This window comes from Rhinolophus sinicus, chromosome X (genome assembly GCF_036562045.2).
Source record: "Rhinolophus sinicus isolate RSC01 chromosome X, ASM3656204v1, whole genome shotgun sequence".
Taxonomy (NCBI): domain Eukaryota; kingdom Metazoa; phylum Chordata; class Mammalia; order Chiroptera; family Rhinolophidae; genus Rhinolophus; species Rhinolophus sinicus.
Genome location: NC_133768.1, coordinates 71,306,539 through 71,333,935, shown reverse-complemented (window position 1 = coordinate 71,333,935; position 27,397 = coordinate 71,306,539). Strand labels below are relative to the sequence as shown.

Sequence of the window (27,397 nt, the reverse complement as noted above, 5' to 3'; positions counted from 1 at the left end):
GGCAATGCAGAGAAATATATAGCGCTCCTTTTATTCTGGAAAACAATGAGGAGAGACTCCCCAGGTTTATGTGTTTGTATAATTACCGTATTCTGCTGTGTATAATGCACACTTTTTTGCCCAAATCTGTGGGGGGGAAATAAGGATGTGCATTATACATGGGTAGTGCTAATTCCGTATCAATATAAGTGTTTTTAATTATTTTATTTATACTTATGAGTTAGAAGTGTAACTCTAGAAATCAATAATGATATACTTATGCAAAATAACACCCTTGAATGTGTGTATGATAATCAGTTTTGATGAACTTGCAATGACAAAGAGTTCTTGGGCCTTTTATAATGGGTAAATATCGTAAATTTGTTACCAGTACATAAAATTTCTTGTGCATTGTATCTGTTCTTTTGGTTTTTAATTATTTGTTACATCGAATTTCTTGTACCATATGTTTAAAAATAAATGTTAAAATTCCTTTATAATACAAAACACAAGTACCTAAATATAAATAAATAAAAATTTGAATTAAAAAAATTAAAATGAAAGATTTTTTCCCTGAAAGTTTGGGCCAAAAATGTGGGTGCACATTATATATGGAGTGCATTATACACGGCAAAATATGGTAAAAGAGTAGGACGAATATATATACAAGGATACACATTAGATTTTTAACAATGCTCAGAATGGAGGAATGGGCTTAGAGGGGTCAAGGGAAGCAGGCAGAGGCAGCAAGGCTGGAGACATAAGAAAGCAGGGTAAGTAAACAATAATTAATTCAATAATTCATTATAAGTATGACGACTGCATATGGTAGACAGATGCTTTGCAAATAAAATTTTAAATTTGTGAAAACAAGAAACAAAGCAAATGGACTTAGGGAGGGAAAGAGATCTCTTTTAGATTGGCAAGATTTAATGAGGGTGGGAGATGTACAGTGGGTAAGCAGGGAAAGAACAGCAGCACCCTAAAGAATATAATGTCAGTCACTGAAGCTGAATTATGCCCACTTATCAATTTTCCAAGAGCTGCCAAAGTATGTGAAATATTGATTCTCGCTAAGGGTGTGATCAGAATGATTGCAAGTTCTGCCAGTATCCTGGGATTTTTTGCCCACCACAAACAGAGACTAAACTCACTATTTGCTTCCCCAATACATACACACACACACACACACACACACGCACGCAAGCACGCACACACACACACACACACACACAAGTGATTCTTAGAGCATCAAGAAGGTTCTCTATTTATATACCACCTTGTTCTGTTGGCCTTTTGAACAATGAGGCCTCACCAGGGGCCTCCAAGTGCTTTTGATGAAGAGGTGACATAGCTTTAGCATCAGACAAAGTCTGCTGGAGACAAAAATAGGAAGGGTCTGCATTTCCAAGAAGGTAAAATCAAACAATAGTGTGCAGGTCCCTGGTGAGCAAGATCAGAGACTCCCAAAATGGCAAAATTGAAAAAGTGGTTCAAAGGTCCTCTCAGCTACATACTTCAAAACCTAATGCTGTCTGTCTGATCTTCCAGATCCTAGATTCTAGCATTGGGATGGAGGGGGTAGGAAGGACATATTGTGGAATTCCTAAGGACTAAACAGACTGTGTTTCACTGTAAACTTCTTGTAAGCAGAAATTTTATCTACGCTATCTTCCCTGTATAGTACCTAGGAACTCAGGATGACTGTGTGTTTACAGGAGTCCATGTTGAATATTTCAGTACATTGGACTCAAACTCACATTGCAATTCTACTATGAAGAATTTCACCAATAGTTCATTTGCTAAGAGATCTCCCAGCAGCATTCGAAGCTATTTCCTATCAATAAGCAAGAAGAGACCTTGGCCTAAATGAGACTTTAGGTTATTTTCATGGCCAGATATCAAGATCATTGAGCCAACTGGCTGTATGCAAAAACAACTGTTAATGTAAGACCCTGGGGCAAGGGTGGAGTTGGGGAAAAATGAATCACAAAATTTTCCAAATTAAATGAGCACACAGAGTAAATGGGAGTCTCATTTTATGAAAATTTGATAAGAATTTGCAATGTAGTTCCAATAAATAATTACAGTTGAATTTACTGAATCCCCACATGCACTGCAACCTTTCAAAAACATCCCCACTGTATAAAGGGAGACCCATTGGCACACACTCCAGGCCCAATCAAAACTGAAGGTATTGAGCAGTATTTTCATGCAGCACTCACCTTAAAACACAAGTGTAAAATCCACTGTCTTGGGCCACAGCTGAGTGAAACCATATTGAATCTTCCTCTTTGCTCATCCTGACCTCTGAAAAGATTATGGGCTCTTCCAAATCACCTTTGTTTTTGTACCACATAAGCCTGAGTCCAGTGCTTTGGGCCATGCTATAGTTGGTGCGAATGTAACTGTAGAAAAGGGCACATTTCACTCGGACTGGTTCACCTGCCAAAGCCATGTATGTCTTGAGATCCACTGACCAATCAATGCAGCCATCCACTGAAAGAAAATCAGACGAGCCATGAGATGCGTGAGCATTGTGGATAATAATGGCAAGAACAACAATCACTGCCAAAGTCTACTGAGGACTTACTAGGAGCCGGGCACTCTGTCAAGTGCTTTCCATAGATTACCTCATTCAGTCTTTCCAGTGATCCTTGGAGATAGACCAGCACCTTCTTTGGACCTGTGCAAGCAGGATCCCTGCTCCAGCCCTGTGCCTTTGAGGCATTTCCAATCCTGTACAGTAACCTCCTGCTTGGGGTTGACTAACTCCTGCAAGGAGCTCCAGCACTCACGCCTGTGGGGTTTGCCGGGGGTCTCATGGCTAGGTGCCAATGCCAGTGAGAGTGAACTGCTAAAATGACACTGACATGTTGATTTTAGGTGACTCAATTTGTTTATATAGAGGAGAGCAAAACACATACTTTTACAGGACCCCTGTCCAGGTAGGAGCAGCCCTGAGATTGACACTTATTATTTTTATTTCACAGATGAGAAAACTGAGACTCAGAGAAGTTCAGTTACTTTGCCCAAGGTCACACAGCCAATAAGTGGTGAAAAAACAGTCTCTGATTCCAGAGACTGGGCTTTTAACCCCTACCCTATACTGCCTCTGTTTATCATTGTGACAGGAACCACTGTGTTATTTATTTGCCTTTGAGAAAGTAAATGCCTGGGTTGGAAGCAGAGGGCACCTAAAATGATTATTTGTCATTATCTACATGCCAGTTTTCCATGGTATGACCTATTAATAGCAGATATTTAATCACAGTTCAATTTCTTTTTATACCCTTAGGCCTCCCTTGCTGCTCAGCTTGTGTGTGCTCATGGGAATATATATTATATTAGTATAAGGTTTAATCAAATAATATTAGGTGGGTAAATCTACCATTAAAGAAATACAGATATAATAAATGTCCTCTTTTCCAGAAGAGTTGGAAATGAGACACTGTGGCTAACTGAAAATGCTAGTAAATACAATTAGCATAGATATTCTACCTCCAACAGCTTATTTTCAAAGAATGTCATCAAATTGTGCTACATCCCTTTATCTGACTTGAGTACCGTTTATAAAACAATCCTCTTGTAAACTGTATAAAAACTACCATTTTAAAATTATGCGTTTCACTTATAATTTGTGAATTTATCTGCTTCCTTTTACAGATGTTGAGAACTGTAACCCAGTGTGTTTGTTTCTCTTTTAACCTTAGTTGACAGGAAGCTCAGAGCTGAGTGCAATGCTCAAGTGTAATAACTATCTTCCATCAGGAATTTGCTTTCTAAAAGGGGTTCTTTGCCTGGGGTTCAGGGACACCCAGAGGAGAGGGTGCCTGGATAGCCCTCAAGGTTGTTGGCAAAATGCTGTGCCTATGTGCATAGTTATATTTTTCTGCGGAGATGTTCCACAGCTCCTTTTTAGATTTTCAAAGGGGTCTGTGGCCCAAGAAAAATTTTAAACTCCATGGTTTCTGATTTTCCTTTCTGACTTCATTTTTCACTGTCTTACTGCATATGGGCTTTTATTATAAGTTCCCTCAAATACTCCTGTAGTAATTGTTCATAGAAATAAATTAATCGCCAAATGAATAACTTATCCTAAATCTATGCTGAAGGGCATTTGAACTTTCTTGGAGGACTCAGAGGGCACAAGATTGATCAGTCTTGATTTTGATGACCATTGTGCACTGTTGAAATCAAGAAGGTACAACTGGATTGGACTAAATATATACTGATCATTTGCTGTCTCTTGGGGGGCTTTTTTATTCACTCCCTGCTATTAGCTGTTTACCTGTCATTTGTCTCATAACTGTTAAGAAAAGAAAGAGGGAAATCTGCATTAGTTGAACTTTCTGGGTTGTGGTAAATTATTTGTGATACATCTCTAGATTGAATGCAATTTTAATATTTACTGTTTTATCATTTTAAATGAATTTTATATCATTCCTTTTTATGGATTATCTTGTTACTGTTCCCATGCATTAACACAGCTGAGAGGTAACAATATAAATAGGGTGTTTTAAAGGAAATATATATATATATATATATATATATATATATATATATATATATTCTCTAGTTTTATTTTAAAAGTTCATTAAGAGAAAGAAAACATGGAAACAAATTAAAAAAAAACAACTCTTTAATATTCCAGGTTTTGTTTTCCCCTAACCCTAAGGTGAGAAGCAAGTGTTTCTGAATTAACAAACTTGTCTTGGCAAAGTAGCTTCAACATCTTTAATTACCTAATTGATATGAAAAATAAAACTTTTGGAATGGTTTTTCCATTTGCTAACTCCCTTAAGTTACCTCTTCTAAATGATCTTTTGCATAATTTTCACCTTTATCATCTTGACAGGCTGTTTGGCCCATTAGTGACAGGGCATAGTTGGCATTGAAGATAATCAAAATACCTGCTCCCAAGACACAACAATCACGCTCAAAGGCAGTTGAAGACATTTAACTGCCATTACAATTAGCTTTATCATACAGACCTTGAGAGTACACTGAGAATTCATTTCATTTTTAGTACTATCTGAGCAAAATGTCTTTGATTACATAGATTTATGGTTCCTTTTCTTCTGTTCCCTTGTTTTCGGTAGCAGAGAAGGAGTATTTAGTTTTAAGGTAGTCAGTAAGCAGAGAACAGATATGTAATAATATGTAAAAATTTCCAAACATTGTCCCCTTTATTCTTTTCCTTTAGTATTCACAATACAGGGTGACAATATAAGGTATCTCGAGACATGAGGGAATTTTCCCAAAAAGTAGACAAAGGGTATGATAGCGGGGGTCCATGAAGGCCCACCTGCCACCAAGTATTTTCCCACATTGATCTTTCTTTCATCAAGAGAGCACTGAACCACACTACTAGATTCCAACAAGTGGTATGATTTATTTAAAAAAAAACAGATTTATAAACACTTAGTACAGTGCACGTATTAATATGTACACTTTGATATATTTTAAAATGTGCTGAGTGGTATGATTTATTTTTATTCAGTTTCTATTCTTAGGAAAACAAACCAAGAGTGGGGAAAGGGGATGGAATAGTACATAGTGCATTTATTTTTAGATTTGGGACTAGTGAAGCAATTAAGAAGGACATGCTGAGGTAAGTAAGAGGCCTGGAAAGTCTGGTGGCAAGGCAGCATGAAGGGACTGAAACTCTGAGGTTAAGAAATAAGCACTGAAAGGTGTGAGGGGGTTACAGAAAGGCAGAAAGAAGAAAGGTCACATACAACTCAATTGGCCAAAGGCCATTCCAGCAATCAATGATGGTACCATCTGAAGTCACCAGTGCAAGTCATGCTTCTGTCACGAGAAGGAGTTTGCAATAACATGCCACACTTTCAGAGCCCCTTGCACGTTGACACTCCATACATATTTGGCAGATAGCTGACTGAACAGAACTGTGATATAGCTGGCAAGGGTGCAGGCTATGGACAGGTTGGGGACATAGTGGAACTCAGTTGCCCACAGTAGGAGATAACCAGCAAGACTGACCTTGTCAGAACAGGCCTCTAACGCAGAGAGCAATCCAGCCCTATTCTGTTCACAACTCCAGTGGCACCTGTTTAAGTCAGTTTCCAAAGGACTCCTTAGAAAAGTGGTTTCCGATCAGACTGGCTTCTCCCACAGGTGGCTTGATAACTGGGTTTCACTGACCAGCCGCAAGTGTAAATAGAGCCACTGCACGAAGGAAAACACTTTTACCCCCAAAACAGCAAAATTCGGCAGTTGGATTGAAGCTTGCTACCGAGCAAACCTATTGAAAGTATAAGTGAGTGCATGCCTGTCCTCTGCTTCACAATCACTCAGTATGGTTATAAATATCCCAGGCATTCTGTGAGAAAATACCTTCTTTTCTAAATTAATCACTCTCTGTTCACTCTTGAGTCTTATGAATAGCACTTCAAGTATTTAAAAGTACAATTGTGTTTCTTTGGATTCTCATCTCTACTTCCTCGATTTAGTTTTCTGTAAGGCTCACAGTTATTACACGTTTTAGCCTTGTTGCAGAAATGCTTTAATATTTGCATCATCAAAACACTTATAATGGAGCAAAGGAAGCCACTTCTTTAAAACACAGGTCTCTAGCTTCTTCATTCCAATTTGAAGAGCAAGTGTGGGCTTAAGGAATTGGACATGAAGATTTGCAGAAAGGAGTTGATGAAGCATATAAAGGGACATGCCAGTGTCCGTGCAATTTATTTTTCCAAGAGAAGACTCCTAGGGGTACAAACGAATACACTCCCCTGGAAAGTCCCCTGGGTGACCAGACCAAACCTATTTAGCCTCTTCATAAATAAGCCTCGGCTTCCTCCTCAATACAGCCTGGACAGTAAATCCTGCCACACCTACCTGCTGTGAAAGCAAAGCCCTAAAAGTTTATAAATCCCTAAAGGAGGATAAGATGTTACTATCAACAGCAATGGTTATAATATTATTTTATAAAACAGAATACTGCGTGCAGTGAAATTACAGACTCTAATGGCTCTGTATATTACAACTTTTATTGGGGGAACAGGATATATAGCTATGTAAAGAACTGCCAATTCTGTTTTTTTTTGTTTTGTTTTGAGGTGTTTTGTTTGTTTGTTTGTTTGTAATACCAATTCTGGATTCTTGCCCCAAATTTGAAATCCCTTTAAGTAAAATGGCTGATTAGCACATGAAGAAATATGAAGTTCCAGATATCTTGAGGACATTCATTATAACTTAAGTCCTTTGCCTGGGGATGTATATCTGATACTAGTTTATTATCTGTTTGTGATCAATAATTTCATGTGTTAAACCAGGCGTTGTAACTATGTCGACTATATCCCATTCATTTATAGGGCCAGCTCGCCTGTTTGCTAATCAAGAGGGAAAATGTTGGGGGGCAGTTCATCAAATGACCACTAGAGGGCAGGCTGTCCAAGTTTTTCAGTAGCACTTAAATTTTCCCTACCTAATATTTAGCACTAAGGATTTGCTCTCTGCCAACCAATGATTGCTGGGGAGGGATCACAACACACTGGAAATGCACCACTGTAGCTGACAGAGGGAGCATGCCGCTGAGATCTTGCTCAAACTGGATAACCAGGTTACATACACACCAGGTGGACGAGCCAGCACAGAAAGATGTGACAAAAGCCGTTACTGGCATTCATTGAGCCCTTAGTACAGATCAGCTAGGCACTGTGCTAGGTGCTTTGCGTGTATTTTTCTCATTTCATTATTATGTTAACTCTGGTAGGTGGAACTCTCGCTATTCCCATTTTACTGAAGAGAAAAAGAAAATCTCCTAGTTGAAGTGCTGTGCTTAAGGTCACCGAGGTTGTGGTCGCAGGGTTCGGACCCCAACCCAGGACAACTGGACTCCAGAACCTATGCTCTTAAACACCGTATGTTCTATATGCTGCCTCCTACACTCCCCATACCCGCTCAGGAGCCACTAAACACTACAATTTGCTTGGTGCTACCCAAATCGTCACACGTATTCCAGAGAGCACATGCCTGTCCAGCAGAGCAGACCTTTCCAGCTGAGTGATATTGTATCCCTAAATAATAAGCACTGTGGGAATAACAGCCATCAAATAATGGATGCCAGTCATTTATCTATGAACTACAAGCAGTATTTACAGAGTAAAGAATTAATTTGTGTACCTGATTTAACCTCTGAAGATCAGATTGAAACCTTGGGTAGATGTTATTTGACCTGTATTTATTTAATTAAATATCTAGGCACGATCACCCAGTCCCTACCATTGTAAACTAGCCTTTTGTGCTTATCTAAACATTTGTACTTATTACATATTATACTAATTGAATATAATGTTATTCTCCTTGTTCTTAAGAGTTTAATGTGGGAGTTCAATGCTTTCTACTTCTCTCTCAGGTCTCCTCCAAACACCCACTTGAAGGCAAGTTCTTTTGACTTATACCCATCACAGTGGACGCTGCCTACCTCCAAGTGGGCAACCCCAAGCATGAGAAGTCAAATTCTTGAAGAAATGAGTGGGCTGCACCCCTGTTGCTGGACTCCTGCCTCCTTGCCACCAGTATGGAAAGATGGACAGAGCCGCTTCTTCATTTGTTAAATAAAGTTCTGCTGGGGGGGATGGATTTTTTCTTTTTTTAATTAAATTTATTCGGGTGGCATTGGTTAGTAAAATGATATAGGTTTCAAGTGTACAGTTCTATAATGCATCACTATATATTGCATTGTTTTAAAATTCATCTGTGCATCACTCACTATCCGTCAATAGAGAATATCCCTCACTCCAGCTCTACAAATATAATGAATGATTATTGCTTCAGGTTTTAAAAAGAATATCTACATTTTTATGAATTGGATTATACGCTTTCCTTTCACACTTTTACCCCCTACTATTCATCAATGAGAAAGTTCTGCCTGAATGAAGACCTTCATCTCATTTCAACCTAGTAATTACGCTTAATAATGGGCTGGTAACCATCTTTATTTCCCTTTCATCACAGGATCTGGGCTATGCTTTGTCAAGATCATTCCTTCAACCTTTACCCAAAAAATGAGCCTCAGTCACTTTGTAGAGATGAAGCTACGTGAGGCATTACAACTAAATCTTCAACTCCTGATTAGCTGAGGCCTGATGAGCCTCTTTGGGAATTAGCCATTAGCCGGGAGCTCTTCTTAGATGCACTGATATTAATTCAAAGGCTGCAGCAGCAAATGTGCATGTGGGAAACAGGATATCAGCACTGTCCACCAAGCCCTGTAGCAGGCTTTCTGCTGCTCGCTCAAATCTAGCACACTTGGCAATGAGCTTATCTCCCATGCCAAGTCTCTGCCTCCCATGTGTGCACTCATCCAAAGCAAATCTTTGGGAGTCATCCCTGCATCTTGCCTATCCTTTCCCACTGCCCTCCCCCTGCTCCTCCCAAATAACATTGAAACTTCTCATCTCAGAAAAGTGATTCAAATTCCTCCCCTCCCCTCTATCTTCACAGATATGAAAATCCAGACCCCTCTCATATCTTGCTTGGACTGTTGCAATATCCTCTAAATGATCTTCCAACCTTTCCATTCCAATTTGCTCTTACCACTGCTAAGAAAGTGATCTTTCTGAAGTATATGGATGGCTATGTCCCTTTACTGCTCAAAACCTGCAGTGGCTCCCGATATGCAGATGCTTAAGCCTAGTTCCCCTGACTCACCCGAATAGGGACTGCCTGTCTTTTCTGCTTCCAGCCATAACTCTTCACGCAACCTACACTTCAGTCAAGACTCACCATTTCATTCATTTCTCTGCCTTGGCTATTCTGGTTCCTTCCACTAGAATACCCTTTGTTTCTGTGCTTGTCTGTTGAGAGCCTACTCATCCTCCAAGACCCGGCTTCAAATGCCACTTCTATCAAACTGTACTTCATTGCCCCAAGTGAATTATTTCCCCTCATGTGTTCTTGCCACATTAATGGATGTCTCCTAGTTAGATGGGTGTCTCCTTTACTTTGTATCCCTAGGACAAGCCCCAGTTCATTGCACATAATAGGCACTCATTAAATATTTATGGGATGAAATAATGTGTTTATTCCCCAAATTCACTGATAATCAAAAGTTGTTCACATTTGTTAAAGACATATTAAGATTGCTCTTCCTACTACTGCCAACCAGATAAGTGCTGTGGCCAAACTCCAATTGGAAGGTCAGGGGATAAGCCCCAATGTACAAAATGTGTTCACCATAACGAATGACTGCCACCTTTCCATTAGCTATCATCACTAGACACAGGATTAATGAAATGAATTCTGTCACATCCCTGTTTCAGAACTCACAATTCCCTGGTAAGTCAGTCAAAATCACGTAGTCTACCACTCAAGCCTTTCCCAACCCAGCCTTATTCTATCAAAATGGCTGCCACTCTCCAAGAGAAAAACCCTGCTCTTGACAGGCTGGCCTCCTCCCGTCCTGTCCTCCTCTAGCCCGCCTTGTCAGAGAGCCGTTATACTGTGGGCCTTTGCCCACTCAACTCTTTCCTGTCTCCACCTTCATACCATTTCTCCCAACTTCCACCTTCTCCCAACGAAATCCTACTCATGCACTGAGCTTAGTCTACCTAGGTGTCAAGTTAGAAGCGGCATCCTGGTTTTCTTACCATATTGATTGACCCATTAGTCATGGTCACAGACTGTGTGTGTGTGTGTGTGTGTGTGAGAGAGAGAGAGAGAGAGAGAGAGAGAGAGAGAGAGAGAGAGAGAGAGAGAGAGTCACCTAGGGTTCTGCTTTTATTAGAATCCAGGGTGGGTCCAGAGTTTAATCTTTCCTCAAGCAGCTCCCAGACTAGACACTTAGTAGTAGGTCTTCCTGAATATAGGTTTATATATTCTAATCCCAGGAGACTTCACACAATTAAGTGCTAGTGGAGTGAACTGCTTTGGTTAAGCAATTTTCACATTAGCTAGGGGTTAACCTTTGGATTGTTGAAAAGCTTTTGTAAAATGTTTGAAGACACTTTTCTGCCTTGGTAAGTAGAGAATTGTGATGAGAATGAAATCTTTCTGGATTAAGATTTGTCAGGTCCTTGGGGTCACCATGCTAGACCCCAACACAAAGGCAATATCAGAAGAGTGTGTGGCAGCATGAAAAGAGCATAGAACTAGCTGGAGATCAGAAACCCTGGATTCTCATTCCATTTTGCCTTCTTAATGATGTACATGAGTTTGGGAAAGTCAGTTTCCACTCCCAAAAGAAATGGAGGCATTAAATTAGACAGGTTCTAACCCAGCACCAATAAAACAGACCATTCAATGGTTGGCGAGGCCTTTGATCATGAAGACAGCTGTGTATGTGCTAAATTGGAAAATCTCCCCCAGCAATCTTTGTTTTGATGTTTTTCTTAATTTCAAAGTTACAGAGAACTGAAAAGAATATTATTACAAACTCCCATGATTTTAGCATCCAAATTTAATAATGTTAACTTCTTTTTTTTCCAATTTGCTTTCAGTGGCTTTGTTTTATTAAAGAAATAAAGCATTGCAGATATAGCTAATGTCCCCTTTAACCACCATACACAGTCCCATCTTTACCTCAAAGCCCTGCCTGGATGTAACCACTATTCCTTCCAACTTTTAGATTCTTGCATACGTAGGTAGATACCCTGAAGAAAAATTATTTCAGTGATGAAAGGTTTGTCTTACAACCAGGAGCTGAAGGTGTGAATAAAAGCCAGTTAAATGAGAGTTCTTGTGAGGTGGGTTCCAGTCAACTGAGTTCTGAGAGAGTGTACTTTGAGGTGTATTCACACCCACACACATGCATACCCTGCACCTCTCACACACACAGCCCTAGTGGGGGCCAACCTCAGAGTCTACAGGGATTTTCTGCCTGAAGTTAGTTATTTCCATGCCATGTGCTGCCACACATTTCATAACGAGACCTCTGGTAGCATTGGAGTTTTGCTCTGTTATAGGGAAAGCTCTGATTCACGGCAGAGATGCAATTGTTACCAAATAGCAAGGCTCTGAAAATTACAAGCATGGGGCAAGTCCCACATCTTCTACTCTACACTTGGCTGCCCCTATTTGAAGTTAAATTCTGGGTCAACCAGGATATACAGACTACAAAGTAAGTGCAGATTAGGGCTTAGTGCTCTTCTTTTGATGATGCATTTCCTTCTCCATCTGCAAGTTTAGTACACCATTCAGCTACCATAATCCCCTCCTCTTGCCAATAATGGAAGCCCGTCTAGGCTCTGTTAGGGGGCTGTGAAGATGAAATGCATCAGTTCACATCAAGTGCTTAGAACAGTGCCTGGCACACAAACATCGCTCAGTAACTCTCGTATTACTATTGTGACTACTACTACTACTACTACTACTACTACTACTACTACTACTACTATTTCTATTAATTATACCTATTTTGTTAATTCTTCTATTGTATTTCTCAAGCCTTTACATATGATACATGTTATTTTAACACTATTGTCTCTTACATCATCTTTATATTAAAGTTAGGTCATTAAATTGCTTTTTTTTACAAATTTGGGTTATAGGTAAGTCATATTAATATTACCTATAAATTTCATTTCAGCACAGTGAACAGCCATTATGAAATATTTTAACATGATATTTAACATGATATATTTTTCATATTAATTGTATATAATAGTATAGAGCAATATACACATAGTTTATATTACTCTATACTATACACATATTATACTATTACTATTATACTATACACATATTACTCTATATGTATATATTACTCTATACTATTATGTGTACTAGGTGTATGCTATAACTAATATAATATAAAAGATTGCATATCATATTTATATTTTATAAGTTATATATACATTTACTTTATTGCAGATGCATATACTTTATCAATTTGCATATATTTGTGTAATGTGTTTATTACATTTATAGTCATATAACATATTTATAATACAATTGTTATAACTAAATATATTTATAATTATATTTACAAGTTAATTATAATAGATTGAATGATATAAAATTGCAGTTTTTATTAGTCAAACAGGTCAAATATTGACAATTTCATATGATTCATCCTAATATATGTATACATATATTGCATAAAATGTCATTAATTTAAATAAACACTCATTACATAAAATTATAACTCTCCTAAAAAGGGAGAGTAAAGCCAGGTAGGGTTGAGAACTGCTGTGTTAGTTAGCAAATATTTTTATTATTTGTCAATGCAAATTGGCCCCTGCCAGGGACCTTATATTGTTCACAAAACCAGCAGAGTTTCTTCTGGGCTCCAGACCTTGCAATGGCTGTGCCCTATGTCTAGTACACTTGTTCCCTCAGACATGGCGCACTGGGTATAGGAACCTTCTTCACTTATCTGTTCAAATAAGTTGTGAGTGAGGGGAATTTACTGGTCCCAGATCTGATGGGACAAAGGGACAGGTGGCTTGACAACTGCTGTGAACTCACATCATCTCCAGACCCAGCTCTCACACCCCGAGCACTTACCTTCTTCTGCCATCCCCCAAGCGCAGAGATCCCTATCCACTGGAAACATGCTCCTGGTCTGCAATGGTGAACCCCAGCCTCATCCAGGTCCGTGTGGAGGAGGGACGGTAATGGAAGAGGGAAGCAGTTTTTCCCCTCTGTGCCCCCGCCCCGCATGCCCCTGCCCAGTACGCCATTGACTGACACCCCACCCCCCACACACCCCTGTGGCTTGAGACTGCCAGAGCCATGGAGCACCTGGAGTGCAGGTCGGCCTTTGTGGCCTCAAAGAGGAAATGTCCATGTCACTGGAACGGTGGAGGGTCACTTCTCAGTGACTGCCAGAACGTAAGGCGTTCCGGGGAGAACCAGCAGAGGGGCACTGTGGGTGGAGGAGACACTAACTGGGCCTCGGAAACCCGTGCCTAGGCTCGGGGTGACTGGGAGGTGTGGCACAGGGAGGGTAGGTACCTGTAACACCTACGTGATGGACACAGGTGCTCAAGAGGGAGCCCTCCACTGTGGCGCTGTCTCAGCCTTCCCCAACAGGGAAATGGCCACGTTCAGAGCACTTCCGGGATATAGCCTGCAGCTGCGCAGTGCTAATGCCATAATCAGTTGCACTCCCCAGGATGCTGCCCTCACTTTCTGTCCTATCGGAAATGGGTGTGTTTACAGGATAGTCAATAATATTGCCGTGTGCACTTAGGTTAGCATGAGAGGATTCATGTATGTCACTGTGCCCAAGTATTCATTGTCCCCCCTTAAAAGGTGAATAATTACAGTATATCCGTAATAGTATTATTTGTAGTTATAGTAATATTAAAATGTTATAATATTATTTAACCAGGCAGCACCACCAGGAAGGCTTGTGCTATGCTTGACTTTTGTTAATTAGGGATAATTGTGCATCCATTCTTATTATTTATGTTTACATTATTATTCATTATTTATAGTATTTATTTATTTTACCTTTATACTATCCATTGTTATAATTAAGGTCATCATTAAATGATTATATCATGATTTATTCACTATAATGAATACCACAATTGTATTATTAACTAGTGTTATGTATACCATAATCATATTATTTATTACAAGTATTATAGTAAGTGCAACACAGTTTTAATAATTTTCTACTAAACATAATGAATAGTAAATTAATTCTGTACCGCTACGAAACCCTTTGTTAACCTTTGCATCCTGGGAGAATCAGGATAACTGAGGTAAAGCATTAATGCAGTTACTTGCATTATTCTGATATATATATATATATATATATATATATATATATATATATATATATATATAGTAGCTACCACTCCTGGTAATGTTGGTGTGGTAATTTCCCCTCTGAGAAATGGTATAATTATATCACATGGTTAATGATATTATTATTATTGTTATTATTACTACTATTATTACTATGACTAACGTTATTTTACCATTTATCCTAATGATGGATACCAATATAAGAATAATGATGTTATCTGTTCCCACCTGTGAAATGGAGATGATTTTGGAAACTGATAATTTACATTATATTGATATTATAATCATAATTCATACCACTCCTGAGAATCTTGGCATGCGTCTATAAAATGGACATAATTATGAGTCATCACTAATATTATTTGCATTTATGTTGGTACTATATTTGCAATTAATGCTACTACTAGGAATGAGTTTCTTGTACACTAGGGAGAAATTCACACCTCACAGGGTTTTTGTCAGTTTTAAATGAGTTAGAACCTGCTACATAGTAGTAATGGTAGTAATATTAATAATAGGAGATTTTCTTAACTACTCACCTTGCATCAGGCACTGCTTTCTGTGCTTCACATGCATTGACTCATTAATCACAACAACCTTATGAGTAAAATGGGTATTACAAATATCCCCAGTTTATACTTGAGTAAACTGTGACTCAGAGAGCAAACATTTTGCCTTAGTTTCCACAGTTTTAGCCCACATTCCATTCTTAACCACTACTACTCTCTTGGGTATTAATGGGAATAATTATCATATGTAACTGATATTTTTATCCAAGTTATTATCTTATTATAACAGAAGAGAGAGGGTTCCTTCTTGTTCATTATAAAATGGTGACAGTCACACTCAGTGGCTTGAGTTCGCGGTTCTGATGTTAGGGAACCAGGCTGGGTGCGGTGACCAGTACAGAGGTGTGGGGATCTCTCCCTCCTGATGTTGTCAGGAGACTAATTTGAAGTAGCTTAGGCCAAAAGCCCCGAGCAGCCTCTTGGTGCATAATAAATGCTTATCAAAGATTCATTAATCCTTCATTATGGTGCTTAGCTTCCTAGAAGCCCAGGTACAAAGAGCAAGCAAACTTTACAAAGGAAAAATGCAAAGAAAGATAGTGCTTAGTTACTGAGTGTTTTTTCTCTCTGTCTGTGGCACCACCCTCTTCACCTGTATCCACCTGCCCTGCCCTCCGTGCTCAAAGGAAGACACATCATGGCAACAGCCTGTTGTTCAGGGCAGTTTATTGCAGCTGGTATTTGACATCACATAGTGGTGCAAGTCTTCCAGCTGCATGTGTCCAGTATATACTTGGATAAGATCCAACTCAATCAATACGGCCTGGAAGAATATAGAAGGAATGGAGTGAGTCTCCATTCCCCGAAAGGAGGAAGGGATGAATGATGATGAAGTGTGTGTGAATGAGGCATTGAGGGAAGGAACATAGAAGATTTGTTAATGGAATTCAGATTCGTCTGCCCCTCCTAGGAAGGAACTGGAGGTGAAGTCCCTTCTAGGAGTGGTGAGAGGTTGAAGGTAAGACTTAAAAACAGGTTGACTCTGGGTGGTGAACACACAATGGGATTTATAGATGATGTAATACAGAATTGTACACCTGAAATCTATGTAATTTTACTAACAATTGTCACCCCAATAAAGGCAAAAAAACAGGTTGGGTTGGACGTCTGTTTAAGAACCAGTTACAAGCCCAGGTACCACCCTAACACCAGTGCCACATGCTAATACAAGATGATGAAAGATTTCTACAGGGTAAAACAGAGCGGGTAGGGTTTAGCTGGGCATGCCTACCTACTCCAGGCCACAATTTCCTGTTAATGATTATTTTTCTACCACTGAGCCTGGGCATTTTGCAGAGCCTTTGAGAGTAACACAGCCCAGACTGCCAGAGTTAGGGTCTTTGGGAAAAGGAGTCCCAGACTCAGTGTCCCTTCCCTCCACCAGACTACAGAGGTTAGACCAACCCCTTCCTTTCCTGCAATGCCCCTGGAAAACTAGAGTTAGATGCCAGAGACCCAATTTTCCTGTAGGCCTCTGCTTTGCTTTGGGCTCTGTCCCAAACCACTCTTGAGCAAGCTTGTAGTTGTTACCTACCATATTTCTAGGTCCTTCAGTGTGACCCAGACGCAGGTGAGCCTGGACACCAGATATGTCCCTGCCATACAGGTCTCACCATGCAGTTCTGGAGGGGCGAGCACTGTCACCGCTTAGGTGGCTGGGCAGGAAGGAGGGTTCTGCACACTCATTTTAGGTGACATAGGAATGGCAGAATTTTAAGTCCCAGAGCCCTAAGGGCCCTCCTGACCCATTTCTCTCTCCTACCATCCTCTCCTACAGTCATTATAGCTCAGTCAGGGCCCATCAACATCAGGAGATCATAAATTTTTATGACGTCACCATTGCCAGGGTATGCCTGTCATCTTCCCGTCACACATACACCCATCTCCCCAACTAACACATGAGCTCCTGAACCCTGCTTTGGCTTAGGGTGTGGGGCGGGTCTTTGGAGCCTGATGTTCCTAGTGAAAGACTAAGTGCCTGCCCCCCAACACCACAGACACTCTTGTAGTTGACAAAAATCCTACAACGACCCTCCAAGATGTCCCATCCTCATCCCCAGAACCTATGAATATGATGAAATATTACCTCCATGATAATGGTAAGTTATATGGCACAGTTGACCATGAAATTGGGAGATTATTCATGTGGACCTGACCTAATTATATGGTTGCTACAAAGCAGAAAGTTTTCTCCAGCTGCAGAAGAAAGGGAAGTCAGAGAAAGTTGAAGCGTGAGAAGCATATAATGCAGGATTGCTGGCTTTGAAGATGCGAAGCAGCCTCAAGGCACAGAGAATGTCTCCAGGCTCCGGCCTACACCCTGAATGAGCATGGATGGCAATTCTTCCCAGAGCTTCCATCCAACAGTCCAGCCTGGCTGACACTTGACTTGGGCCTTGTGAGACCCTAAGAAGAAAACTCAGGTGAGCCCACCTGGACTTCTGACCTACCAGTGAGCTAATAACTGGGTGTTGTTTTAAGCTGCTAAATTTGTTATAATTTATAATGGCAGCAATAGAAAACTAATGTAACTTCTTTTTTAACTTTATATATTGAGTTTATTTTTTATTAGTTTCAGGTGTACAAAGCAATGTAATAGACGTTTACACCCCTCACAAAGATAACCTCCCACAATCTACTGCCCCTCTGACATCATATATAGCTGTTACAATACCATTCCTATTCCCTCCCTATGCTGTATTTTACATCCTGTGACCACTATATATATATGTATATTTTTTTAATGATAGTTGACATTCAATCTTATTCTATTTCAGCTTCAGCTTCAGGTGTACAGCGCAATAGTCAGACATCTACACTGTCCCTGAAGTGATCCACCCGATAAGTCCAGTGCCCATCTAACACACTAGACAGTGTTTACAACATATTGGTTATATTCCCCATCCTGTCTTTCATATCCCCATGACTATATTGTGACTACCAATGTGTACTTTCTAATCCTCCCCCATCTCCACCCCCTCCCATCTTGCAACCATCAGTTGTTTTTCCTATATCTCAGGTGTAGGGATTAAGAAGTTACATTACTCACTTCTATGTGGAATCTGAAGAACAGGATAACGTAGCTTCTTAATCCCCACACCTGTCTTTTCCGCTTCGTAGATTACAGGGCCCTGAGGGGGCTCATGCATTGATTCCTCTCCTTGTCCATCCAGGAGGATGACTGGTTTTGTCCATACGGTAGTATCCCCAGCCTCTTGTCCTTGCTGTCTTTTCCCTGCTCAAACTCTTTGCCCTCGGGCCTTCCACACGTGTTTTTCCCACTGAGTTTCCCCAACTGTCCTCCCAGGGCTGCCAAGAGCAGCTGATTATTTCCTCGGCCCAGGACATCCTGCCTTCTGGTGCTGATGGTTGGCAGCCCACAGGGTGTCCTTGTCCAGGGCACACTGTGCTGACTCTCTTGGCGTGGTCTCTGTCCCCCTCCAAGGTCTTCGAGAGTTGGGAATATGCAGTTGTCAAAAATGCAATATGTTGTACTTCTGCTCCAGCTTAGCTGAGAGAGGTCTCCTACAAAGGATATGACAGTTCTGCGGATGTGCCCTCCCCAGGTGTTCCTGTAGACTCAGGGGCTGCTCCCTGTCACGTCCAGCTGTCCCTATGCTTCGCTTTACTTCCCTGTTGCTTTGCTCTTTTTAGGATAGAGGAGGACAGGAGGTGGGAGGGGAAGTGCTAGCCCCATCCTCCCGCAGGCACTGCCCTGCCTCCCTTGCCAGTGACGCCCGGTGCCTGTGGGTGGATGCACATCAACCAGCCCATCAGCTGAATAAAGCCGCATGCTTCCGCTGCCTATCCAAGAGGCCTGAGAAATGTGACAAGATCCTCATAGATCCCAGCTGTCAGCTTGACACCTGGCTACAGACTCTCTGTGACTTGTTCCCTTTCCAAAGATGGTCATCTTCCCTAAGATCCTCAGTCTTTCCAAGACCATCAACTCCTGCCTGTCCTGATATGCTGGTGAGATTCTGTTTATGATCCAGTTACGTAATCACAGGTGTATACACAACAGACAATTTTTTAAGTTATAGATTTAAAATGTGCACAGTTTTCTGTATATATTATTGCTACATGTGAGATTTTATTTTACCCTACTTATAAGCTAATACATAACTTGTTACTATTTAATGGTGGTAGAAGAATACGACTCCTGGGTTAGAAACGGGTGAATGATATTATTACGTGTGGGACAGTAAGCAACATGAACATCAGCACATTTGCATAGGTTCCCCTTTTCCCTCAAGTCCCACAGAAGCGACACAGAGCAGTCCAGGTGGCTGCTGTGCATTAGAATAAGAAACAACGACTTTGGGGAACCCACCCATGGATAGCAAGCAGTAAGCAAGTTCGCTCTTTGTCCTAAGAGAGGCATTACCTCATCCCTCAAAGTTGCATGCTGCAAACACAACCGTGATAAATGGCCCAGGTGAAAAGTGCAGGACCTTACCCTCTAAGCATACTCAGCAATATGTGTAGGAGCACGAGTCTCTCCCAACAGTTATACTTCAATAAAATTAAACCCCCAAAATACCCTGCCTAACACCCCCCACTATTGACAAATCTTCCTCCTCTCAACTTCTCATTCACTTCTTCCTTCTCTCTTTCATTCACTACCCACACTCCTGGTGCTATTCCATTTCCATTGCTCTCTCTATCCTCACCATATCCAGGGCTTGAACTCAAAGCCAGAGAAGAGGTTGGATTCAGAGAGATCTGGAATTTGACTCTGGCACATTGTGACCCTTCTGGAAAGATTTCCTAAGGCATGAAACACCTGTGGTGGTGGTGGCCAAGGAAGGGTATTCCATGTTTCCTCAGCACTAGCCTCACCCTTTGGGGTCTGTATGCTCCAAGCAGACATAGAAGGTAGGCGGGCCGTGTGAGCTGGAGTGGAGACTAGAGCGACTGTGTGCAACTGCCTGCCCAGGCCATAATCACTCACACACGCAGAGTTTTTGAAAATTTTAGTTAGTCCTGAGCTTAGCAGGCTTGTAGTCTAAACAAGAACTAATGGGGATATCACAATGAGTGCCCCCCGATATGCTCCCCAACATATGATGGAGGCTAGGCCACCTTTCTCCACAGACCCCCAAAATATCTGGCAGTGGAAAAAGACTACCCTTCAAAATGCAAACCTAGCCAGACACATCATCAAAATGGCAGCTTGACGTGAGCCTCTGTAAAGGTCCCATGGAATTTACAACTAATGGAACAACAATAACTCCACAAAGGAGTTATTGCACAGCAGACAGGCAGGACAAAGAGGCCCACTACTGAATTCACGTACAGATGGGTGAATCGCGCGAGCCGGGGAGGAGGGAAGGGAGAAGTGCGGAGACGGAGCCGCGCTGGCACAAGACGCAGACCTAGCTCAGTGCTCTGAGCTCGCTGCATTCCAGAACTACCGCAGCTGCGGGAGAGGGAATAATTTGGACTGCTAGAACTCGGACAATCAAATAACAACATGAGCACATTATGAAAGAGATTGAAATTTTAAAAAAGAACAAAATAGAATTTCTGGAGATTAAGAACTCAATAGAAGAAATTAAGAATGAAATAACCAGCTGAGGTAGTAGAGTTGACCAGATGCAGGGAAGAATCAGTGACATCGAAGATAGAAACCACGAAATGATACAGATGGAAGAACAAAGAGACTCGAGACTTAAAAGAAATGAAAGAACTCTACAAGAACTTTCTGACTCCATCAGAAGGAGCAATACAAGAATAATGGGCATACCGGAAGGAGAAGAAAGAGGGAAAGGAACAGCGAATATATTCAAACAAATTGTCAATGAGAACTTCCCAAATTCATGGACAAAACTGGATCCTCGAATCCAAGAAGCAAATAGAACATCTAATTACCTCAATTTCAACAGGCTTTCTCCAAGGCACATTGTATTGAAGCTGTCTAAAATCAACGACAAAGAAAGAATACTCAAAGCAGCCAGGAAATAGAAGATGCTAACCTACAAAGGAAAGCCCATTAGATTATCATCAGATTTTTCAACAGAAACTCTACAAGCCAGGAGGGAATGGAACCAAATATTCAAACTATTGAAAGAGAGAAATTATGAGCCAAGAATAACATATCCAGCAAAGATATCCTTTAAAAATGAAGGAGGAATAAAGACCTTTCCAGACATACAGAAGCTGAGGGAATTTTCTAACACACGACCTGTACTGCAAGAAATACTAAAGGAGGCTATTCGACCACCATCAACAGGGACAATTTGTGGCAACCAAAACATAAAAAGGGGAGAGTAAAGGCCTGAACCAGAATATGGGAATGGAGAAAGTAAGTGCTGAAGAAAATGGAATACTCTAAATATCAAACTTTCTTTTACATAAACTTAAGGGTAACCACTCAAAAAAATCCAGAACTGAAATATATACTGTAATAAAAGAAGAAACAAAGGGAAACACCATAGAATACCAACACACAGATATAATAGACAACAACAAAAAGCAAAGAAACAATGGAGACACAGACTTACCAGAAAACTAAAGATAGAATGACAGGAAATCCTCACATATCAATAATCACCCTAAATGTAAATGAACTGAACTCACCAATAAAAAGGCACAGAGTAGCAGATTGGATCAGAAAACTAAACCCAACCATATGCTGTCTCCAAAAGACACATCTCAGCTACAAGGACAAGCATAGACTCAAAGTGAAAGGATGGAAATTGACACTCCAAGCAAATGGTACCCAGAGAAAATCAGGTGTAGCCATAATGATATCAGATGAAACAGACTTCAGGTGAAAAAGATAACAAGAGACAAAGATGGACATTTCATAATGGTAAAGGGACTATACAACAAGAAGACATAACAGTCATCAATATTTATGCCCCCAATCAGGGAGCACCAAAATATACCAAGCAACTACTAACAGAACTAAAGGGAGAAATTGACCAAAACACAATTATACTAGGGGACTTAAATACATCATTGACAGCTATGGATAGATCATCCAAACAGAAAATAAATAACGAAATAGCAGCCCTAAATGACACATTAGATGAAATGGACATAATTGACATATATAGAGCACTTCATCCTAAAACATCAGACTATACATTCTTTTCTAGTGTACATGGAACATTCTCAAGGATAGACCATATATTGGGACATAAAATCAGCCTCAGCAAATTTAAGAAGATTGAAATCATACCAAGCATATTCTCTGATCACAAGGCTTTGAAATTGGATATCAACTGCAAAAAGAAAGCAGGAAAAAACACAAATACATGGAGATTAAACAACATACTTTTAAAGAACGACTGGGTGAAAGAAGAAATTAGAGGATAGATCAAAAGATACATAGAAACAAATGACAACGAAAATACATCCTACCAAAAATTTTGGGATGCAGCGAAAGCAGTTTTAAGAGGGAAATTTATATCATTACAGGCCTATCTCAAGAAAGAGAAGAAAAATCCCCAATAGATAACCTCATGTTACACGTTAAAGAACTAGAGAAAGAAGAACAAGTGAAACCAAAGGTCAGCAGAAAAAAGGAAATAACAAAAATCAGAGCAGAACTAAATGAAATAGAGAACAAAAAGACAATAGAAAAAATTAATGTGACAAAGAGCTGGTTCTTTGAAAAGATTAACAAAATTGACAAACCCTTGGCTAGACTCACTAAGATAAAAAGAGAGAAGACACTAATTAACAAAATCAGAAATGAAAAGGGAAGTTATCACGGACACCACAGAAATACAAAGGATCATCCAAGAATACTATGAAGGACTATATGCCACCAAATTCAATAACCTAGAAGAAATGGACAAGTTCTTAGAAACATATAGCCTTCCAAGGCTGAACCATGAAGAACTGGAAAATCTAAACAGACCGATCACCAGTAACGAAATTGAATCAGTCATCCAAAACCTTCCCAAAAGCAAAAGTCCGGGACAAGATGGTTTCACTAGTGAATTCTACCAAACCTTCAAAGAGGATCTAACACCAATCCAGCTCAAATTCTTCCAAAAATTGAAGCAGAGACAGTACTCCCTAACTCATTTTATGAGGCCAACATTACCCTGATACCAAAACCTGGTAAGGACAACACAAAAAAAAGAAAACTAGAGACCAATATCTCTGATGAATACAGATGCAGAAATCCTAAAAACAAATTCTAGCAAATCGATTGCAACAATGCATTAAAAAGCTTATTCATCACGACCAAGTGGGGTTCATCCCTGGGGCACAAGGATGGTTCAACATCCACAAATCCATCAATGTGATACATCACATAAACAATAAAAAGGACAAATATCATATGATTATATCAATTGATACAGAAAAAGCATGTGACAAGATACAACATCCATTTATTATTAAAACACTTAATAAATTAGGTATGGAAGGAAAATACCTCAACATAATAAAGGCCATATATGACAAGCCCTCAGCTAATCTCATAATTAATGGTGAAAAACTGAAGCCCTTTGCTCTATGTTCAGGAACACAACAGGGATGTCCCCTATCACTTCTGCTTTTCAACATAGTGTTGGAAATCCTTGCCAGAGCAATCAGGCAAGAGAAAGAAATAAAAGGCATCCAAATTGGGAATGAAGAAGGTAAATTATCACTCTTTGCAGATCACATGATGCTATATATAGAAAACCCTAAAGACTTCACCAAAAAGCTATTAGAAACAATCAACGAATACAGTAAAGTTGCTGGCTACAAAATCAACGTACAAAAGTCCATTGTATCCCTATATACTAACAATGAAATCTCAGAAAAAGAAATACGAAAAACAATTCCCTTTGCAATTGCAGCAAAAAGAATAAAATACCTAGGAATAAACTTAACCAAGGATGTGAAGGACCTATATGCTGAAAACTATAAGACATTTTTGAAAGAAATTGAAGAAGACACAAAGAAATGGAAAGACATTCCGTGCTCATGGATTGGAAGAATCAACATAGTTAAAATGGCCATATTACCCAAAGCAATATACAGATTTAATGCAATCCCCATCAAAATCCCAATGGCATTTTTTAAAGAAATAGAACAAAAAATCATCAGATTTGTTTGGAACCACAAAAGACCCCGAATAGCCAAAGCAATCTTAAGAAAAAAGAACAATACTGGAGGTATCACACTCCCTGACTTTAGCTTGTACTACAGGGCTACAATAATCAAAACAGCATGGTATTGGCAGAAAAACAGACACATAGACCAATGGAATAGAATTGAGAACCCAGAAATAAAACCACATAAATATGGACAGATAATTTTTGACAAAGAAGCTAAAAACATACAATGGAGGAAAGACAGCCTCTTCAATAAATGGTGCTGGGGGAATTAGATAGCCAAGTGCAAAAGAATGAAACTGGACTGCTGTCACCATGTACCAAAATTAATTCAAAATGGATCCAAGACTTAAGCATAAGACCTGACACAATAAACTGCACAGAAGAAAACATAGGTACTAAACTTATGGACTTGGGTTCAAAGAGCATTTTATAAATTTGACTGCAAATGCAATGGAAGTAAAAGCTAAAATAAACGAATGAGACTCTATGAAACTTAAAATCTTCTGCACAGCAAAAGAAACCATCGACAAAATAAAGAGGCAATCAACTGAATGGGAGAAGACTTTTGCAAACAGTGCCTCTGGTAACGGGCTAATATCCAAAGTATACAAGGAACTCATGAAACTTAACAACAAAAAAACAAACAACCCAATTGAAAAATGGGCAGAGGACCTGAAGAGACATTTCTCCAAAGAGGACATACAAATGGCAAATAGACATATGAAAAAATGCTCAACATCACTAATCATCAGAGAAATGCAAATCAAAACCACAATGAGATATCACCTCACCCCAGTCAGAATGGCTATCATCAACAAGACAAATAGTAACAAGTGTTGGAGAGGCTGTGGAGAAAAAGGAACCCTCATACACTGTTGGTGGGAATGCAGACTGGTGCAGCCATTATGGAAGGCAGTGTGGAGGTTCCTCAAAAAATTACGAATAGAATTGCCATATGACCCAGCAATCCCTCTCCTGGGTATCTACCCAAAAAATCTGAAAACATTTATACATAAAGACACGTGTGCTCCAATGTTCATTGCAGCTTTGTTTATGGTGGCCAAGACATGGAAACAACCAAAATGTCCTTCGATAGATGAATGGATAAAGAAGTTGTGGTATATATACACAATGGAATACTATTCGGCGGTAAGAAAAGATGATATAGGAACATTTGTGACAACATGGATGGATCTTGAGAGTATAATGCTAAGCGAAATAAGTCAGACAGAAAAAGCAGAGAACCATGTGATTTCACTGATATGTGGTATATAAACCAAAAACAACAAAAGAACCAGACAAACAAATGAGAATCAAAAACTCATAGACACAGACAATAGTTTAGTGGTTACCAGAGGGTAAGAGAGGTGGGGGGTGGGAGATGAGGGTAAGGGGGATCAAATATATGGTGACGGAAGGAGAACTGACTCTGGGTGGTGAACTCACAAGGGGATTTATAGATGATGTAATACAGAATTGTACACCTGAAATCTATGTAATTTGACTAACAATTGTCACCCCAATAAATTTTAAAAAAAGACAGAAGGAAAAATGCAAACCTAGCCTTATCCTCTATGCAGCAGGGGGGTAGGGAGGAAGGGGACAAAGGGAGGATGAGAAGCAATCCGGAATGTGGGGGACTGTTATCTCTGCGACCTGCCGTGAGCCCCACACTGTGTCTGACATACATAATCCTGTTCCCTCTATCTCTGCATAGAACCATCTTTAGTGACATGTGTGGCTTCTGCATCCACATACATAGACCGCATATTGCATGTCACACGTCGATGATTCCAGAGGACCTCCTCCCAGGAACCTCCTCCCCCCACAGGCCCCAGAGGTCTCTGTCACAAGCTCTGTAGGGACAGTCCGGCGATACCAGCTGGGAGTGTGTTCTGCCTCCGGAGATATACCACAACTCCCTTGGTCAGATGGGACCCTTCTGTTTGAATTCCAAGATCAAAGGGGTGTGGTCCCAGATTTCAACATCCTTTTCTTCAGCAGAGATGGGGCCTAAGACAGCCTCTTAGACCCCTCCAAACATGGACTTTCTTCTTTAAATCCTCCTGTCTCTTTTATCTCAGTCTTGCTGGCTCAACAACTCGCAAAGGAATATGATCTTGACATCGCCAGGATAATTATTCTACCCTCTCCCGCTGCCTATTATTGCCTTGCTAAATGGGGGCACTCAAGACTAATGGCCCAGTCTCTGCTTGTGCCTTGCTTAATGCTGTGATTTCCAGGTGGTGTCTGGACTTCTCTGAACCCTATTTCAGATAGATAGATGGCAGATGATAGACAGATGACAGATAGATAGATAGACAGACAGACAGACAGATAGACAGACAGATGATAGATAGATAGATAGATAGATAGATAGATAGATAGATAGATAGATAGATAGATAGATAAGCAGGGCTTTATCCAAAACCTCAAAAAGTCCAGGTCTTTTTGGACCCTTTATATTACTCTTTGCCTAATTTCAACAGATTCTAAAATAGCATGGGGTACTAGAAAATTCTAAAAAATAAGTTTCTAGAAAGGCAGTGGAGCACTCCTGCAATGCCTTAGCTGTGTTTCCTTGGGGAAGTCATTTAGGCATCTCTGTGCTCCAGTTTCCATATCAGCAAAAGAGAGATAATATTTGTACATAGGGTCATTGGGAGGGTTTGATGATGAATATACATCAGGCACTTAGAACACAGTATCTAGAAGCTGGTAAGCACTCAAAAAGTATTAGTTATTGTTAATAGTAGTGATAGTACATACAGTTTGATTTATAACTTTTGCAGTGATAACTCTTATCAGTAATATAATTCATGGTATTGGAAATAATGTTTAATATTAGGAATGATAAGTTATATTATTAGAAGTAATGTATAATATCAGTAGTAATAATTCAGTTCACACTGGCAACCATAATTTAACTCATCATCTCCTTTAGATGTTATATTTTAATACATTCACTTGTAATTTTTCTTCCTGTTATGATTTTTGCACACTGTTTTCCCGATAACAAATACAAAATATTCAAAAGACTCTCTCCATTTG

The 27,397-nt window shown here is 39.9% G+C and overlaps 1 protein-coding gene across 1 annotated transcript in view; it reads right to left on the bottom strand.

The window, feature by feature from the left end:
- IL1RAPL2 (interleukin 1 receptor accessory protein like 2) overlaps positions 1 to 27,397 on the bottom strand; it is a 1,389,708-nt gene that overhangs the window by 699,014 nt on the left and 663,297 nt on the right. The window contains exon 3 of the mRNA XM_074323975.1: positions 2,205 to 2,478. Within this exon, the coding sequence (XP_074180076.1) occupies positions 2,205 to 2,478 (274 nt within the window). The remainder of the gene's footprint in view (positions 1 to 2,204; positions 2,479 to 27,397) is intronic.